General features: G+C 21.0%; 4 protein-coding genes across 4 annotated transcripts; 3 read left to right on the forward strand and 1 right to left on the reverse strand. All coding sequences in view use genetic code 6, as the record gives it.

Annotated features, from left to right (window-relative positions):
• Positions 1 to 326: 326 nt before the first annotated feature.
• Positions 327 to 1,563, reverse strand: TTHERM_00923030 (FAM18-like protein; the record flags this gene model as incomplete). Its single annotated transcript, XM_001021183.4, has 4 exons — positions 941 to 1,563; positions 663 to 855; positions 522 to 591; positions 327 to 418 (listed from the first exon to the last, which is right to left on the reverse strand). Exons 1-4 carry the CDS (start codon positions 1,438 to 1,440, stop codon positions 327 to 329), a joined length of 855 nt encoding a protein of 284 aa, XP_001021183.4. The 5' UTR covers positions 1,441 to 1,563.
• A 1,031-nt stretch (positions 1,564 to 2,594) lies between these two features.
• On the forward strand, positions 2,595 to 6,742 carry TTHERM_00923040 (Serine/Threonine kinase domain protein). The gene is made up of 8 exons (XM_001021184.3): positions 2,595 to 2,756; positions 2,815 to 2,898; positions 2,961 to 3,032; positions 3,090 to 3,220; positions 3,298 to 3,516; positions 3,570 to 3,777; positions 3,935 to 5,557; positions 5,690 to 6,742. Exons 1-8 carry the CDS (start codon positions 2,646 to 2,648, stop codon positions 6,419 to 6,421), a joined length of 3,180 nt encoding a protein of 1,059 aa, XP_001021184.2. The 5' UTR covers positions 2,595 to 2,645; the 3' UTR covers positions 6,422 to 6,742.
• A 547-nt stretch (positions 6,743 to 7,289) lies between these two features.
• Positions 7,290 to 10,649, forward strand: TTHERM_00923050 (tetratricopeptide repeat protein; the record flags this gene model as incomplete). The annotated part of the gene is made up of 1 exon (XM_001021185.3): positions 7,290 to 10,649. One exon carries the CDS (start codon positions 7,290 to 7,292, stop codon positions 10,647 to 10,649), a length of 3,360 nt encoding a protein of 1,119 aa, XP_001021185.3.
• A 3,402-nt stretch (positions 10,650 to 14,051) lies between these two features.
• TTHERM_000923051 (hypothetical protein) lies at positions 14,052 to 14,444 on the forward strand (the record flags this gene model as incomplete). The annotated part of the gene is made up of 1 exon (XM_012798905.1): positions 14,052 to 14,444. The coding sequence occupies one exon, from the start codon at positions 14,052 to 14,054 to the stop codon at positions 14,442 to 14,444; it is 393 nt and encodes a 130-aa protein (XP_012654359.1).
• Positions 14,445 to 14,774: the final 330 nt, after the last annotated feature.

Consider the following 14,774-nt stretch of genomic DNA (forward strand, 5'->3'; position numbering starts at 1 on the left):
TCATCAGTTGGTTTTATGAAAATTAATTTATTTGTTACTAAAATTTATAATCTAAGCAATACATTTAAACACTTTCCAACTGATTAATATATAAAGATTTGGTTTAAGAATTAAATGAGCATTCTAGTAGAAAAATTAAATATTTTGTTTAAAAGATTTTAATATTATTTTAAAAATTACATTTGTTTTTATTTAAATTTACAAAAAGTATATCAAAATATATTGACAAAAATTTCAAAGAAATATTTCATTATTTATTTAAGAAATTTATTTTTTGTTAAATTTATATCAGATGGCAAATATTTTTAGACATAATAAATAGCAACTCATAATGGGAACCTAAGAGAGCCCGACATGAAGTTGAGAGGGATATCTGATTAAAGCTCAGAAGCTAGCTTCTTGAGACCTTACTTTTATTCTTTATTTATTTATTGATTTAATTAGTTTGAAAATAGTTAAAAAACGAATAATTTAAAAATTGAAATCAGATTGAAATATTTTTATTTTTTTTATAAAATTACTTGTGTTGCATTTATAGAAGTAATAAGCATTCCAAAAAGTAGTGAATAAAGAAAAAGCGCAAACAGCAGACTAGTTATTTTTTTAATTTTAAGATAATAATTACCATTTATATTTTATATAAATATAATTAAATAATTTACATCACCAATGTCAAAACCAATCACATTAATAACAAGCAAAGTAGCCCATGAAAGAACAGCTATAATTTATAAACTCCAAAATACATTAAAATTAAAACTATTTATCTCATTTTAGTTAATTTTGCATTCAAAAACCCACTTAGTTGTGTTGTCACTTTACTATTCACTCCACCATCTTAAACCTATTAGCAATCTAATATTTTAAACACGAATTATTAAAAACTATTAAAATTGTAAAAATATCAATTCAAATTTATTTATTTTAGCTGAAAATTTACCTTCCAGTTATGTTTTTAACAACCCAAAAGTCGAGTGAACTGAAAATAATTATAAAGTAATGCACTTTCAAAGTATCCATAAAGATGCTTAAAATTAAATGGCATATAAGTGCTAATGCCTTAAACAACAAATGAAAAAAACATGCTGTTGGGTGATTGCTCTTACTAAAATCTAGTCTTTTCATTAAAGCCTATTCCCCTTTTTCTGCGAAATTAGCTAATTACATATTATTTTAGTCTTATTATTGCTTTTATAATTAGACTGCTGATTTAAGCATCGATTAAGGATCAACATTTCCTTACTAGTGTTGCATCTATAAAAACTAAGCAAAAGCATCTACATTCTCTTTTGGTACATACTTTTATGAGTTTCTCAAAACAGCCATATTATCATTTGTTAACAAATTCGATTGATAAAAATTGTTAGCTTATCCAGTCAGTTAATTAGCAATCTATTCAGTTTGCTTTGCATAAAAGTTTCCTCCCTATAAATCTGCCATAGATTTAAAAATTCGTTTATATATATATCTTTTTGTATTGACAATTAAATCAAAAATCGTATTTATTTTAATTAAAATAACTAACTATTGATAGAATATATCTTTATTTGTATATTAAATTTATGATAATAAATATTTTCTAATAAAGCAAAATATAATGAAATACTTAATTGATAAATATATTAGTTATTTATTTTGAATTCAATAATTGTATTATAACTGAAGACATTAATAATTTAACTTGTTTGAATAAAATAATAAGCTTAAATATAATTTTTATTCCCTTTTTAAACATTATTGTTAAATTAGGTCTTTATAATTGCAAATATTGATAAATTTATTTTATTAATCATGTTCATTATCAATAATTATAAACTTGGTACGATAAAAAATTACATCGTTAAAACACTATGAGTTTTTTTTGGTATTTTAAGATTTTAAAAATGTTAATAAAATTTTCTAAAAATATTTTTAAAGCACATTTTGATTCTAAAAAAATAGTATAAAATGTTTAATTACTAAGTTTTTTTCTGAATATTTTTAATTCTTGATAATATCAAATGAATAATTTATTTTCAGTATTAAAGTTCACAAAATAAAATTAAATAATTTTAAACAGAATTTAATTTATTAAAATAATAATTAAAATTTATCAATTTCTCAAATAATTTTTATATTTAGCAAAATGAACATAGAAATATTTATTGTTTTTAAATTTTTAATTTTACTTAACATATTTTACATTAAAATATTCAAATAAATTTATTAATGATTATATTAAGATTATGATTCAAAAATTCTTTTAAGGTTAATAGCCTTTGAAAGTTTTCTTCGATCTGTAAATACTGCATATATGCATTATTTTATATCTAGATCTTTTATTTAAATCGATATTTAATAAATGTATTTATTTATTTGTTATTAATAATTGCTTTCAATTAATTTTACAAATTTGAATGGAATCAATATTATAACCATAATATTAGAAGAAATTATGCGATCAAAGTCCTTTAAATTTGAATTTAAATGATCTATTCAGTTTATCATTAATCCATTTAATTGTTAATTTAATTAAAATATCGCGTTTTTATTTGATTTTATAGAAATCTTTCCATCACCAAATTAATAAATCAAAATAAGCAAATAAATAAATAGATAGATAGAGAAATCAATTTTGTTTTACAAGGTCTTTTTTTGATAGACATATGATAACTTAAATGATTCAATAGAAAAAAGATTAAAAGCCAAAAAGTAGCTCTTAGTAAGTTGAAGAAGAGGAAAATCATTTAATGAATAGTATTTCAACTAGTTTACATGTAAAAACAATACAAAGAAGAAAAATATAATTAGACTCATTTTTTCCATAATTAATAGAATTTTAAGATTACTTTAACTCTTGGTAGAGGCGCAGGAAGTTGCGTTTTTCTAATTGAAGAATACAAATCTGGATCGCTTTATGTAAATAGAATATTTAATTAAGTATGACATCTTTATAATAGAATATTTATAAAACAAATTAGGCTTTAAAAACAATCACAAAATAGTCATAATATTACACTAACAATATTAATAGAATCAAAAATGAATATAATGTACCTTTTATTTTACAACTATTTTTCAAAGGATTATAATTTAATTTTAAAAATAAGCTACACTCATAACTAGACCATCCAAACATAGTAAAAATTTTAAAAAGATTCGAAGACAATGAATATGTATATATGATGCTTGAGTATTGCCCAGGAGGCAGTCTTTTTGATTATGTAAAAAGTAAAGGAAGGTAAAAAAGCTTTTATCAATAAATATAACGATGCTTTAGATAGTTTATATCAACTTTTAATTATTTGAAAAAACTAGGCTCAATGAAGATGAAGCAAGAGACATTTCATATTAAATTGTATAAGGTCTTGAATACTTACACAAAAACAAAATTATTCATAGAGATTTAAAGCCTGGTAATATTTTGCTTACTGGGAATAACAGCGTTAAAATTTGTGATTTCGGGTTAGCTGTAAGAGTAACTAACTACGAATCGGAGAGAGACACATTTTGCGGAACTCCTAATTACATAGCTCCGTAAAATATAAATTAAAAAAAAATAATTATAATTCATTACATATTAATTAAAGAGAAATTTGTAGCAGGGAAAAGTATGGAATATAATCAGATTGCTGGTCTTTTGGGTGCATTCTATACACTATTGCTACTGGTAGACCTCCTTTTGAAACAGTGAGTATATAACAAACACTAAAAATGCTATAAAAAAAGAATAAAGTAGAGTATCCTTCTCACTTATCTAAATCTTTAGTTGATCTAATTGATCATATACTTGATTGGGTAAATAAATAAATTGAATTCTAATCACAATAATAATATACAATAATCATCATATATTTTTACAGATAAATAAATTTTACAAAAATTTAACTGACTTTTTTTCAAAATTTTAATTTAACAAAATTAATTTTTAACTTTGCTTTTAAAATTTGAATAGAATTAAGACACAAGATACAATATCAGTTAAATAAAAAGTCATCCTTTTTATAATAAATCCAAATAAAATACTCATGAAAATGAATATAAATTATAAAATCCTATGACTTTTGCTCCTCCTCAACCATTTTAAATGGAATAATCTGTCAATTAAAATAATAAAAATATTTAACAAGGGCATACTAGGCAAAGATCTAATTTTTCAATGGATTCGTCTAACAATTCTAAACATTTTTAATAAAATAAAATAATGAATGATAATTTATATTAAATTAACAATATAAATCGCTCCAATCAAATCTAAGAAAATAACGTTTTACAAAATAAACAAACTAAAGAAAATAGATTTTAAAGCAAAGAATAATTATTAGTAAATGAAAATAAGGAAAATATCCATTCAAATATTCTAAATTCAATTAATAATTAACAAAAATTATTTTAGCAATAACAAAAGTTAAACCCTATACCACTTTAAAAATCTTACAGCTATAATCAGAAGAACGAGTAAAAGCAAGATTAGATATTGCACTAAACTTTAGCTTAAGGCTTAAAGAAGGAAGTAAGTGAATAAAGCATAGATAATAATAGAAACAAATAAATAATATAAGAAATTTAAAATATATCATAAAATTCTTATTATAATCCATAAATATCCTAATCAAACAAATAGTAATAGCAATAAATAGATACTATTTAGTAAAAACCATAAAGCAAAACTATATTGAATACATTCTTGAATAAAGCCACTAAATCGAATTCTCTTCATCAATCGTCATCTACTACTCCCTCAAGCAACTAGCAAAATATCAATACAAATAATTTTTTTTAATCATAAAAATCTTATAAAAACCCTATAGTATAAATTTTAAATGGATTTCCTAATGACTCAAAGATTTAATAAAATCAAGCAATTAATCATTAAAAAAATAAAAGTCTTGATATAAGTGGTATAATACCACCTCAACCTCCTCGTCCTCGGGATGAATAAAAAAATCAGCTTAGTTTTAAAACTATAGATTAAGAAAATATTTAAAAAAAGCAAATATCTATTGATTAATCTAACTAAAACGAGTTTGTAACTACTCCAAGTGGAAATAATAAAATGTTTTCTCAATCATCAAACAACATGATTTTTATGAAAGAGAACAACAATTCTAAAATATAAAATGTTAAAAAGAAAATGAGTCTCCATTTTCCAACTGAATAAACAAATATTAGCCAAGATATAATAAGCACAAACACAACATGCAGGAATAACATAACAACAACCATGACCTTTCCTTCTCCTTCGTCTTAATAGTTTTTAGCATAAAATAATAATAATCAAATAATAATAAATTAAAATATTTAAAGATAAAAACCCTCTAAATCAACACATAATAATGATAATAATCACACTTCTTTTGATATATCATATCTTAAATTAGACAGCTCCTAAATGAATAGCTTTTCTGTAGAAAGAGATTTTTAATCTACAGCTTAATTTTCTTCTAAATCGAATGTAATACATACACCCACTAATGTTTCAATCAGTTAAAAGCCTCCTAGCAATAAAAATTCATATACATATAGAGATATAAATCCTCCATCGTTTGCACCCAGTTAGCAACCTACTTCTCTAATGGTAAAATTATCAAACTTTTTAAAATTTTTTGAATAAAATATTTTGTATTTTTTAGATTTATAAGGAAGTTATTTTTTTTAATAAGTTATTTTATCATAATTTATTTATAATTAATAATTTAATATTTATTAGAGAGCTAAAGGATCATCTAAAGAGTATATAAAGACTGAGCCATGTGATATTGATGTTAATTAAACTCCTAGATTAGAGTGTTTGGAAACTGAGAACAATGAAAATACTTCTACAGCAGCATGCTCAAAGTATTCAATGAATACTACAAATAGAAGCTTTAACAAAGGATTAAACACTTCTAAATCATTTAGCAGTTTTATAGCTGACTAAACAAATGAAATAGATAAATATTCTAATAACATACAACTGAATTAATAAAATTCTAATATCATAACTAGCTAAATTTCTCCTGTAAAAGTAGGAGATGACTTAGATGTTTCTAAAATTAAAACGAAAAACGGTTATATTGAGATAACTTCAGATCATTCCCTCTTAGTAGAATCTTGCAATGGTCGTTTACTCTTTAAAATATCTAAAGATGGATAAAAGGTAAGATTAATATTTAAAACTATTTTTTATAAACTATTTATTTGTTTTAATAAATAAAGATTTAAATAAATAAACTAATTGATAAACCTATGGAGAAGCATTACACTCTCAATAACCTTCCCGCAAAATACTATGCCTTGTACGGATATGCCAAGCAGGTAATTAATGCACTCAAAACTAAAAAAGTTATATCCAAGCTTGAAAATAAAGAAGGAATTTTTATCCTGTTAGAAAATAACTGTTTCGAGGCCTAATTTAAAACAGGATACAAAATATATTACAAAAATAAAAATGCTTCAATGAAAATTAAAGCTCCTGACAATAACATTTATGAAATTTCTCTTGAAAAAAATTCAAAAGACTTTCCATAAGAAGTAAAAAACATAACATCTAAATCTCTTAAGTACTATGAATACTTATTAAACTAAAATAAAGAGTTTTAAAACATATGAAGAAATAAAACCAAAAACTAATTTAAAAACAATTTTCCTAAAATAAGTAAATAAATATATTCTTACTATTATCTAATAAAAAATATATAATTAATTTATTGTTATCATAAATGTGTTCATAAAAAGAATCAATCTATAAATTTATATATTGTGTAATATAAATACGAGTTCTAAAAATTAAAGTTTTTTAGTTTATTTCATACTCTTTTTAGATTAATAGTATAATACAATTATTCAACCTAATTTCAAAAACGTCCATACAACCGAAACCTAATGTTTATTATTTTATATATTAGTTCTATTTTAAAATACCACTAAATTTAATTATTAATCAAATATTAGTTTTTATTGTAATAAACAAGCTTGTTGGTTTAAAAATATTCTGGCCTTTAAATTTTTTAATAATTGAATATAATACCTTTAATAAATTTACAATTCAAATTTATTCAAGTGTAAATTAATATATTACATATAAGTATGTATAAACTAATTTTAAATTTATCAATATTTATAATACTATCCTATTGTTTGTAAAGAATTAATTGTAATCAATTTAATTATTTCGTATTTTGAACTGCCTGATCTGAAAATAAATTTTTATTGATTAGATTAGAATACTTAGTCATTATAAAAATTCTTTAAAAAAAAATAAATTAAGCAAAACCAGATAATAATTTATTAAATTTGAAAAAATTCTAAATAAAAAAGATATAAAAACAATGCAATAAAATTAAGATTACAAATAATTTGAGGTTAAAGAAAATAATAAATAACAAAGAAAATAAAAAGAGGATAGTTAAAATACTATTTAAAAATGTAAAAAATAATCAAAGCTTTGTTAGACATTAGAATCAAATGAATCGAGTTTTAATTATTAGATAATTAATGAAGAGGAAAAGAAAGAAAATTATTTAAAATTATGTTTCGATGACGAATATACAATTAATAAAAATTAAAAAAAATTAAATAAAGAAAAAATGATACCAAGTAGAAACAATGAATTGAATCAAATAAAAGAAAAGAAAATATAATAAACCAATAAATAAGAACCTAAGAATTAAATGATGGATGATTCTAAAAACTAAGAAAATATTGAGAAACAGATATTAATAAAATAATAATCAAAAGAAAACTAAATAAATATTTAAGAGCTTAAGTCTAATGATAATTGTGAAAAAAAATTGCAAGAATAAAATGATTTATATTAAAACACAAAAATTTTGGAGTTAAAATAATAATCGTTAGAGATAATAAAAAAGTTTTTAGATAATAAAGTATTATTGGAATACAGTAAAAAAAAAGAAAATCTTTCACAATAAAAACATTAAGAATCTAGAGATTTTGTAATCTTTAATCCTTTAAGTTCAATGAAAGATTAATAAATTAACCAAAATGATAAATAAAATGATTCTAATAAATTAAATTCAGAATAAAAGCAAGAAATTTTAAACTATGACAATTCTTAAGGACAAAAAGATTATTAAAATTTTGATTAATTTGATTAAAAATAATTAAATATTGAAAATTCTTTGGAAAAAATGGATATCAGCCAATGTTCAGATAAAAAATGTGAATCAATTTAGGGCTTTTAAAATTATGAAGGAGAGTGTGCTCTATCATAAATTTTATTTTAAGGTCATCATATAAATATGAATGTCAAAGAAAATTAAAAAGCTGCTTTTGTTGAGATGATTAGAATAAAACTTGAAGAGAAAGGCTTGGAAATAACCAAATTTATAAATTCAGGAGGTGAAGCTGATATTTTAGAATGCAGAAGTAAAGATGGCATATTTGTATTAAGATTCCTTTTTTATAAAAATGAGAAAAATAAAGAAGAAATAGAAAAAGAATATAAAATTATATCATCTATTAAAAAATAATTTAACTTAACAAGTTAAAAAGATAAAATAGATATTCCAGATAGTAATTTAATAATAATATTAACCGATTTTTACTAATAATCTCTCCATGAATATTTAACTAACTCATTAAATAAATTTGATCAGGATACTTTTGTTTCATTTATATATGATATGATTTTTGGATTAATAGAACTTCGTTATTACAACATATAGCACTTTGATATTAAACCAGCAAATATACTTTTAGATACAAACTTGAAATTATATTTTAATGATTTTGGTCTATCTAATAAATTAAAATATGGAGAATCCTTTGTTCCATTAGGACATACAAGTGCTTTTAGCCCTTAAGAATAATAAGATTATTAATAAATTGATAATTATCAGAGCGATATATTTTCATTAGGAAAAACGTTTGAAGTAGTAATGAAAGCATTTTCTAAATAAAACATCAATTTATATAATTAACAGTAGAAATTTTTTGATAATTTTAAAAATCTAATTGTGCTGATGACAAAAAAAGAACCTTAAGATAGAATTAAATGTGATGAATTATTGTTAAGATTTACTGGCTTTCTTAGAGATTTTAACGTTTAATAAAATACATTCTCTAAGGAGGCTTAAAAAGTAAAGCTAATTTTATAATATATATAAGACTAAGTTCAAATAATTGATAAAGATCAAGAGTTTATTAAAGATGTACTTTACTCATACTCATTTGTTTAGTTAAAATTGAATTTATTCTTTTATGATATAAATTTCTCATAAGATATAGATCTAGATAATGAAGACAGTTTAATAAATATTTTGTCTTAGAATCCAAATAAAGTCTTCTTATTTGGCTTGTACTGTATCGGTTTTGCTTATTATATCCAATCAAAATATTATTAATCTGCAAAGATTTTAAATACTTGCTTTTAAATTGGTATATAGCTTTAGGAAGATTTTAATTTTTTAATAGATTTGGCTAATGCTATCGGAGCATGCTACATAAACCTTGGGTTATATAAAGAGGCTTATGATTTGTATAAAGCTTCAATCAAGTAGCTGGACAAAATTAATGATAAGCTATTACTTCCTGTAGTATGCTAAATTTGCAGTAACTTTGCAGAGTGTTTACTTACAGCAGGTAAGCTTGATGAAGCTGAAAAATTATACAATTAGAGTATAAAAATATTTAAAGAATTAAATGATACATCAAGCTATTATTACAGTCAAATCTTAAATAACATTGCAACTTATTAAAATGATTAAAAAAAATATCAAGATGCACTATAAAACTATACATAATGTTTATAAGTAAAAAGAAATTTATTAAAGAATGATATTCATCCTAGCATTGCAATAACTCTCCATAATATTGGAACATTTTATACAGAATTATTTTCACTATCTTAAAATGAAAATATTGATGAGGAAGAATTAAATAAATTTCTAAAATAAGCTTCAGAATAGAATAATGGGTTTCCATAATAACCAATAAAAATAGAAAATTTAAGCTAATTGTAATTATATTTTTACAATTTAGCACATGTAAATATATAACAATCTATTGACATAATGAAATAAATTTATATTAAAAAGAGTTACTACCTTCTTTCTAAATTTTAGAATAGCTTAGCAACACTATATATGGCAAAAGGAGAATATGAATAAGCATTAAATTAAATGAATGAGGTGCTTTAAATGAACGAATTAATATAAGATCCTTACTAAACTGCTTTAATTTCTTTTAATTTAGCTGATATGTACCTCTAGATATAGTAATATGAAAATGCAAAGAAATATTGTTTATAAGCAATTAATATTTTATAATAAAACGATATGCTTAATTGTGAAATTTATTCTGTTGCATTAAATAGCTATGGAAAAATACTTGAAATACTAAAAAGCAATGAAGCAATCGATTACCTGATAAAAGCAGTAGAAATAAAGGAAAAATATAAAAATAACTAGAGTAGTTACGAATTGGACGAGTTCATATAAGATGTAATCGAATATTCTGACAAATTAGATTAAAGTTAAATAAAATCTTATTATGAAAAACTTGACTTCTTTGCAGAATTCCTAAAAAAAATTTAATCTAATTTAAAACTATCAGATAAAGTTATGAAAATTATCATTTAAATGAATGATGAGGAATATGATATTTTATATTAAAAATTCAGTGAAGAATAAAAAAAGTACCTTCAATAATTTCTTTTAGGCCCTAAATGATAGCATTCGATTATAATCTTTCATTTAAAAGTATTTCTTTAAGCTCATAATTTTTGACAAAAAATTTAATTTTATAATTCATAATAAACTTTTTTATCTTTTATTATTTATTAAAACAATTTTTAAATTTTACCAAAAATAATTTTATTTCTTTTAATTCTCCCAATTTAATATTATAGGAGCCAAAGCAAGACCATAGCAGATTTATCAACAGAAAGCAAACAATTTGAGACTCCTCAAATAATTAAATGAATTATAGGTAGATTATTCCAAATAGTGTGTGAGAACTAACAAAATTAAGGACAAAATAAAATAATATCATAATAATATTATAAATTTTTATTGGTTTTGCCTATATGTTATCTACATAATTGTTTCTTTTATGGGAAAAATAACAAATAATTTCTACAAAATAAATAAAATTAATTAATTTAAGTTGGATAATATATTATATTCATTTATATAAAAATAATATTTAAAATTTTTTCTATTATAATTTATTTTTTCAAATTATAAAAAATTATATTTGATTTATTTAATAATTTATTAAAACATACATACATAATTTTAGAGTAAAAATCATAAATTTTATTAAGAATACTTCAAATAATATTTTGTAATAAAAATACAAAGAAAATTAAATTAAAAAAATGATGTTTTATATTTACGATGTTATTTTTAGTATTTTGGCTAATGGTCTTATGATTTTCTTATTTGTTATATAAGGTTAGCGTATTAAGAAAAATAAAGAAAATTATCTAATTTATTAAAGTATTGTGGAATAGAAGTAAAAATTAATTATTCGTTAAAAATATATTCGTTGATCATAATTTTTATTTGTTAATTATTTATATTAGTTGATAAAACACAACATATAAATCAGTTTACCGAAAAAATAAACTAGAAGAAGCTAAACCATGATAGGTATCCGAGTGTTCTAGTCTCAAGTTTTTAAATAAGGAGAAATATAAAGCAGAGTTATTTAAAGTTCATACTAGATATATTAGCTTATAGATAAGTTGAGATGGATCGCAGCATCTATATATCTTTTGCTTTTAAGATATCTTCTTTAAATATTGCAGAAATACTTGATTATATTCCTAAAGAAGATCTACTAAAATGATACAGCCTATTCTTATGAGCTAATCCCTATCCATACAACCTATTAGACTTATATTCTGTCAATAAGTGTAGTGTTATTGAAATCAAAAGTTTAATGATTTGTAAATAATTATGTATAAAGCTATCAAATTGATGATTTTTTTGCAATTAAGTAGAGAAGAATTCCTAATGAAAGTTTTAACAGTTTTTAAAGCATCTTTCAAGTTTTTTATCAATTTAAATAATATCTAATCTAAATATATGCTCAAACGAGCTTTAAAAAATGTCATGAGGCTTTAAACGGTCAAATTAAATAAAATACTTAAAAAAGCATAAGATCTTAAGTTTTTAAATTGATCTTATCCCATTAAGAAAGAATAATTTTTTTAGCCAAGCACAAAAATCTTAATGGTTACAGTCATCTACTAAACAAAATGAAAACTTTCGGAATTCTCGCCAACCACTCTAAATCTAATTGCATTAAAATTTGATAAGAGATAACTGAAATCATAAAATTTAAGAATCAGAAAGCTTAGATGAAAATAATATGAAAACTTGTTTAAGAATAAATGCCAAAAAGAAGAATGAAGGAAGTCTCGTCATTTAAAATGAATTCTAAGTTTCAGCTCTGAACACTATAGCTTTGAACTTGAGATCTTAAACTTCTAATCTATAATGCTTAAAAACTAAATGATATTTAAATAACTTCAGCTTTTATACAGAGACAGTTCGCCAGAACGCATAGAATACTTTATCTATCATGCCTTCATTAACAGGGGTTCCGCATCTTGAAGTGAACCTTCAAGGTCGGGCTCTAGGTAAACTAAAGATTGTTAAATTTAAAACAATCAGACGCATATACTTTCAGTAAACGATTTCAGTTTATTTAACGATACTGAAAGCTTAGTCTACTATCAAAATAAAATAAAAATAAAAATTATTATTAAAAAAATGTTTTATTCCCTTAGGTACCTTTCTACGTGGCGATATATGTTAAATTAAATTATTATGACTTCTTTTCTTTAATTTATAAAAACCTTAACCATTTGTCAAAATTACAACAAAAAATTGAGATTGAGAGCTTTAATGAATGATGCGATTTGAAAGAGAAAGAGATAAATGAGAGATATAAATAAAAAAAGAAAAATGAGAGATAAAATATTTAAAAAAGAAAGAATAAAATAAAATAAATTAATAAAATAAATAGAGAGATTTTTAAAAAGTAAACAAAAAAAAAAGAATTTTTAAAAATAAAATAAATAAATAAAAATTATCAATAAAATAATAAAAAAGTAATTGAACAAAATAAATAACCTTAACACAAAATATATTAAAAAAAAAAATCCGTTAAAAATTAATTCTGAAAATTATCAGACAAATAACAATTAAGAAATACAAACAAATAAATAACTTTATTAATTAAATAAATGCATTCCCCAAAATAAATAAAATTTCATTAAATTAAGAAAAAAATTAATACGCAATACTTCTAACATTATAAATTATTAATTTTCATCTCTCTCATCGATATATAATATATATATTTATTTCCCATTCAACATAAAAATTTCTTAAAATATAAGAAATTTTCTAATCAAAACAATACAAAGAAAAATTTTCATTTTTTTAATAGTTATTTATAATAATCTTTTGTAATAGCTTTTATCAATGTTTAGATTTTATTATTTTTGCAATTAAAATACTTTTGTCTTGGAATTATTAAAATATTTAAAAAAAATAAAATTAAATGTATATTAATTCTATTTTACTGGTATTATTATTTTTTATATCAAATATCATTTTTTAAAATAAAATATTTGCATGCCTGATTAAATTTTTAAAAAATTGAAATTTATTTTATAATATCTTTATTCTAAATGATATCAAAATAAAAATGAATATTCAAATTATTTAATTGTAAAGAAAAAAAGGAAGAAAATAAGCGTATGTATTGATTTTAAGATTATCTGATCTTAATAAATTAAGATTCATTTGGTGCTTTCAAAATAAATAAGAAAAGCTTAACTTATTGAGAAAAAATAAAAGAAAATATAATAATTAATTAGAAGAAAAATTTGAAAAAAATAAGAAAAATTAATTAAAAATAAACACTAAAAAATAAAGTTAGATATTCTTAAACAACTAAAGAATTTTAATGTTTATAAATATATAGTGATTTCACTGTATTTTTTAAAATATGAAAATTCTATTTTATTATTATTAATAAAATGATGTCATTTATAATTCTATGCTTTAGATAAATCTACCACTTAAAGTTTTTAATTCCACAGATGATTATTAATGCTATTACAATTTAAATTTTTTAACCAATAAATAATATAATCATCGAAAATATTGAAAGTTGTTTTAAATAAATAAATATTTATGAACAAATATACTTTCAACTTAGAGAAGCAGTGGAAAGATTTATAGCACAAGCATAGAAAAAAAGAATATCTACTAATCTTTTTCCTAATACAATACTTTATTAATAATTTATAAAATATTTTTTAAGCATAAATATAAAAGATCACCTATCTATCTATGCTGCTCCCTCATCGTGATAACCTAAGCAATAATAAAAAATATAAAATTATTAAATAAGATAAAAAATAAATAAATAAATAAATAAATAAATAAGAATAAAAGGAAAGAAATAAATTAAAAAACAAAATATTCATGACAAAAAAATGATAATTAAAAATAAATAAATAATTTAAATACAAATAAATAATAATAATTGATAAAAATAAATAAATAAATAAATAAATATACTATTTTTAAACAGATAGACGATATTAATAAAAGAGATAATTATCAATTTTAAATCAAACTAAAATAAATTACTAATTAGAATTGTTTATTTTTATTAGAATTTTTATAATTTAAACAATAATTATAAAATCTAAATATATTATCAAACCAAACTTTCATATGCATTTTTAAATAGTATTTTTTTATTAATCAACAAATAAGATATGCTTTTGAGAATAAAAATTTTCATTTTTAGATCGAGTAAAATGA

This window comes from Tetrahymena thermophila (genome assembly GCF_000189635.1).
Source record: "Tetrahymena thermophila SB210 genomic scaffold scf_8254550, whole genome shotgun sequence".
Classification (NCBI taxonomy): domain Eukaryota; phylum Ciliophora; class Oligohymenophorea; order Hymenostomatida; family Tetrahymenidae; genus Tetrahymena; species Tetrahymena thermophila.